At 38.8% G+C, this 4,802-nt stretch overlaps 1 protein-coding gene across 1 annotated transcript; it reads right to left on the bottom strand.

Annotated features, from left to right (window-relative positions):
• Positions 1–2,851: 2,851 nt before the first annotated feature.
• LOC115807137 (mRNA decay activator protein ZFP36L2-B-like) lies at positions 2,852–3,757 on the bottom strand. The gene has a single exon (XM_030768008.1). It carries the CDS (start codon positions 3,755–3,757, stop codon positions 2,852–2,854), a length of 906 nt encoding a protein of 301 aa, XP_030623868.1.
• Between the last annotated feature and the right edge of the window lie 1,045 nt (positions 3,758–4,802).

Genomic DNA, 4,802 nt, shown 5'->3' with positions numbered 1-4,802 from the left:
TTTTTTTTTTTTTTTTAAGGGGGAAATATTGATGAATCATGGGATGATAACTACGGAGACAGACCAACACATTAAAGACATGAACTGACACACATACACACACACACTCACTCACTCACACACACACCCGTACACATTTATTTTCTTGCCTATTCCCTATTAACTTCATGACAGGATTGTAATTTTTTTTCTCTTTGTCTTTAAACCAAGTCAATGAGAAAGGACCTAATTTTTGTTCGCTCTCCCATGACTGACAGAGTATTTGTCCAATCCTGTGGAGGAATAGATTGAAGGCATTGCCTTATAGGTGAACGTAGCTGTGATGTCACAGGACTGTGGTAGCGCCAGCAGAATTGAGGATTGTATTGCATGTATATTGTATATGGAGGTGTCTCCGCAGTCTTCTTCTATACAAAAGAACAGATTTATATGGTTGTTTCAACAACCATAAAACTAGAGACATTAGCGTACAACACTGTCATTTTTAGTTTATAAATACGCCTGGTTATCTTTATACAGAATTTGTAGAGAAACGTTTTAGGGATTTACCATAAATGATCTGCTTGACAATGATATAGATGAGTGCTGAAGTAGCTCTGTTTAATATCAATTCTTTCACAAAATTTCATGCGGAAGAGTTTTTTTCTTTTTCTTTTTTTTTCATTGTACGTTGTCTAGAAAAAATGTGTTTGTATCCATAAGTGCACTTATAGAACGAACTAGGATATTCTTCCTCTATGGATACTTCCCCATCTTAAACTTTGCACACTGCGGTCGAAATACAGCTTTCGGTAAAAAAACCAAACAAACAAACAAACAAAACAAACAAATAAACAACAACAACAACAAAAACACTACGTACATCTCTGATGGCCATACACAAAAAACTGCAATGATATGTTTTCTGATGCTGCAATAGATACGGCCAGACACAGTCAAATAGTGATTGGAGAGGAGGATATAAGGAGTCCACTAGCCCAGTGAGAGTTTTATATCGATAGTCAATTAAGGACACGACATTGCAGTACTGATTGCTTCAGCTGATGCTTTACCTCATTGTTCCAGAGACAAGAATTTCCCTTCTTACATTACAGTCTAATCTTAACAATATACTACTTGTGCCTTTCTTATGAAGTGCAATGGTCTAAGGTCGATAAAACTGTAAGGTCGATAATATGGAAGTTGGGTTTTCTGATAAAATAAAAAAAATCTGTCATTGATACTCAGTGCCAATGTGAGTGTGTTCAGTTTGGAGTAGTGTGTGAGAACTGTAGCACATATAAGAAATGTTCTCTCTTCCAATGAAATGAAATATTTTTTGGCATAAAGGAATGTGTGATAGTCTAATCATGATCATTTTGTGAAGGTAATAAATAAATACCTTCTTTTTCACTTGTGCGAAAGCTGTCTCGTCTAGTTCCTCTTTATACAACACATGATGCTAAAATGCCTTTTTTGTTGTTTACTTCTCTGAAACTGTTACAAGCATGGACTGGAACCATCCTCCCTTCTCACCAAGTATTTCTTTTGCCACCAGCTGGATAAAAGGGTCACTGTCTTTGGATTGTACCAATGTAAAGAAATAAAAATGTTTAAGTAGTTTCTTAATAAGACCAATGCATGTGCACAGTAATAATCAAATCAATGCAATAAATATAATTTAGGTATGATTCCTCTACAAGAGTATTTATTTTTAAAACTAAAGGAAACCCAGACAACTTTTTTTAAATCTATGACTTATGGTTTTACCTAAGACTTTTGGTAAAACACAGACTGGGGGTCCAGATAGAAATAAATGTGAAATTTTCATTAAAACCTTAAAATGTTTCAAGAGAGTAATATATGCTTTTTGTCGTACATGTTTTTGTCTGCCTTACAACTCCTGTAGGGTATACCAGCATTACTATACAAGACACTAATTATGCCATCCTTAGCCATGCCCACACACAAAACACTAATACAGCTGTTAATTTTGAAAAATGGTAACAAAGGCTAAGTTGTTTTATTTAGCAAATCAAAAGATGTAACCATTGTATATTCCAAGTTCAATACGACTGTTAAGAAAAGGGTAAATAGCACTTTTTGGGGAAAAAAAAAAAAAATTATGAACAATACTGTGAATGTGCGAGAAAAAGCAAACTGAGGACTATAGTCATTGGTGAAAGCAATGAGATTAAACAAATCATTAAGTCAAATTTAATTATCAAGCTGGAGGCTTCAGCCATTGTAGGGCTTTTGTTTGGAATAATTACAGCTATAGGCTTTTTTTTTTTTTTTAATATAAACACCCGTCTACTTTAGCATCAGGCAATGAGAAAGCTTTAGGCTGTCTTGTTTCAGCCTCCCTTTTGAGACAAACTTAAATTATACTCAGTTTCAGAAAGTAAATGCTGCAATCAGTGATTATAATAAATTTAAAAAAAAAAAAAAAGCTTTTGACTTAAACATTGACAGTTACCACAGTTGAGAGATGAAGGAGAAAAAAAAAAAACCTCTCATTCTGGTTGTTTATTATACCTCAAGGATGCAAGAGATGCACAAATTTACACCCACATTAAAGTTAAAGCCATAAATAAAATCAAATTTCAGCTGCCCCTTTGTATGTACAGGTACCGTTATAGGGGGTAGCTGGCCCCTATGAAAGCAAGGAACACCCTGGAAATGCCAGAAGACAGCACTTCTACTGGCTACTTGAGACACCCTCCCATCCCAAACTTCAAATGTACAGTCTATGCATAATAACCCCAACCTCACCCCCTCTAAAAGATCTAAAATTGCAAAATAAGACTACACGGATACAGATAAATAAGTTAAAAGGAATCAAGATAACATTGGATCATCCCCCACAACTTTAAAGCTGAGCATGGCCCACATTCTCCAGCTGCTGTAGTCTCAGGGCCAGAGGCAGTAAGAGATCATTCAGGTCCTGGCTGGTAAAGGTGAAAGCGTTGTTGGCCATGGGCTCACTGGATGGTGGGCTAGAAGACTGAGAGTCTTCTGGACACACAGGCGAGGCCAGCGCTGAGGTTGGTGATGTAGACAAAGAGGAGGACAGGGATAAGGACTGCACATCAAAAACTGCTTTCCCAGGTATCTTGGAAGACCAAGGGGACTCCAGGTTGTAGTCTGAGTCTTGTTTGGTGCTGGAGACCCTGTGCTGGAAGCGGCAGCGGGTGCCATAGTGGCAGAAGCCAAGAGAGCTGAAGGTGTGGCAGAGAGCATCACGATTCTTCCAGTTCTGAGAAAATGGTGCTGCCCAAACATCCTCCTCAGCGCCATCAGACTCCAATCCACTACCCTCAACATGCAAGAAGCGGCAGCGTGTGCCGAAGGGACATACGCCAAACGACCGGAAAGTGCGACATGGAACGTTCCGACGCTGATGTCGTACAGGACGTTGCTCCACCAGGCTATGAGCAAAGAGACATCGGGAGCCGTAAACACAGTAACTCGTTGTGTAGAAAGCGTGGCACAGCTCTGTTTTGTACTTTGGGTGTTGTGAAGGCATGCGAAGGTCGTGGAAACCATGTGCAAACTGACAGCGCTCGGCATACTTGCAAGTGCCCGTCTCTGCATACAGTCTACACAGCACAGTCTTGTAACGCGTTGAGCGTGGCTTAGGAGTGGGAGCAGGAGATGGAGACTTCACCAGAGGAAGCAGTACTTCAGCTAACGACAGACCTACGCCCTTGTCTGAGAAGGGCTGGTCCTCCACAGCCTCCTCAAATGGAGACAGGAGCAGGTCAGAATCACTCATCTAAAGCAAGCAAGAAACACAAAAATGACCAAATGTCAACGAACAGTAATAAGACTTAATCCTGAAATCATTGTTTGAACGGACGGAAGAAATACCAATTTAACTCATTCCATTAGGACAGTTCATGAAGTGAGAAATTAAAATACTAATAGCGATTGTGACTGTTTGATGCAGACTTATCTAGTTAACCATCAGATTTTTGGCCTCCTCTTGGCCACTTATTTACGTGCAGGGTTCGAGGAGGCGATGTCAGCATAAATTAAAATAGTACATTCGCTGACGTTGGCCAACATTTTGTATCAGATTAACGAGAACCTCATGTTCTGCAACGGCTGTGGTCATCAGATATTTGTCGTCTTATTCTAATGTTTGGCAAGCTAGCAGTTCAACCCATGTGATTAACCAGTTGATAGTCACGTTAAGATTCCACTGAGTTACGTTGTACGCACGCTATTATTTCTCGATACCTCTTAGTGTTCGTGTGATCATGCTTCGCTCAAACGATCAAAGATGAACTGGGTTTTCAATGATCTGGTAAATGGGTTTATGCCAAAACAAAATGATCTGTTTTGTTGGTTTGCCTCAGGTATGTTTGTTTCAGTGAGTAAGTAACTTAATCCATTAAAATACTTACAGGTACATTAAGACTTAAGTTTGTGAGACTATGAATTGCACCATTACAATTAAATGTTTCTGTACTTTGACTCAAGAATGATAATCAAATACTTTTACCAGCACTCTAAATAAGTAACATACATACTTTACCTCAAACATGATCGTTCCGGTGATCCGTTTTATAGGTAGGCCTATATAAATCAATTTAACGTCGTCTTACAAGATAAGTATGCACTGCTTTAAAAAATAAAAATAAAAAAGCTCTCGCTACTGCGTTACACTAAAAACGGATATTCGTGTTAAAATACGGACTCCCTCTCTCTTACTCTCCGAGTAAGTCGCAGTAACCTAAAGCACTGGAAGTCAATGTTTTGAACAGCAACCTAATCTACATCCCGTGCCCTCTTCAAAATAACAATCACCTGTGGTA

Source organism: Chanos chanos, chromosome 3, assembly GCF_902362185.1.
Source record: "Chanos chanos chromosome 3, fChaCha1.1, whole genome shotgun sequence".
Classification (NCBI taxonomy): Eukaryota; Metazoa; Chordata; class Actinopteri; order Gonorynchiformes; family Chanidae; genus Chanos; species Chanos chanos.
The sequence above is the reverse complement of the archived record's forward strand: the minus strand, read 5'-3'. Positions and strand labels throughout refer to the sequence as shown.

Excerpts from the sequence above, each read along its gene's own strand:
- LOC115807137 (XM_030768008.1), bottom strand. The coding sequence starts at position 3,757 with ATGAGTGATTCTGACCTGCTCCTGTCTCCATTTGAGGAGGCTGTGGAG.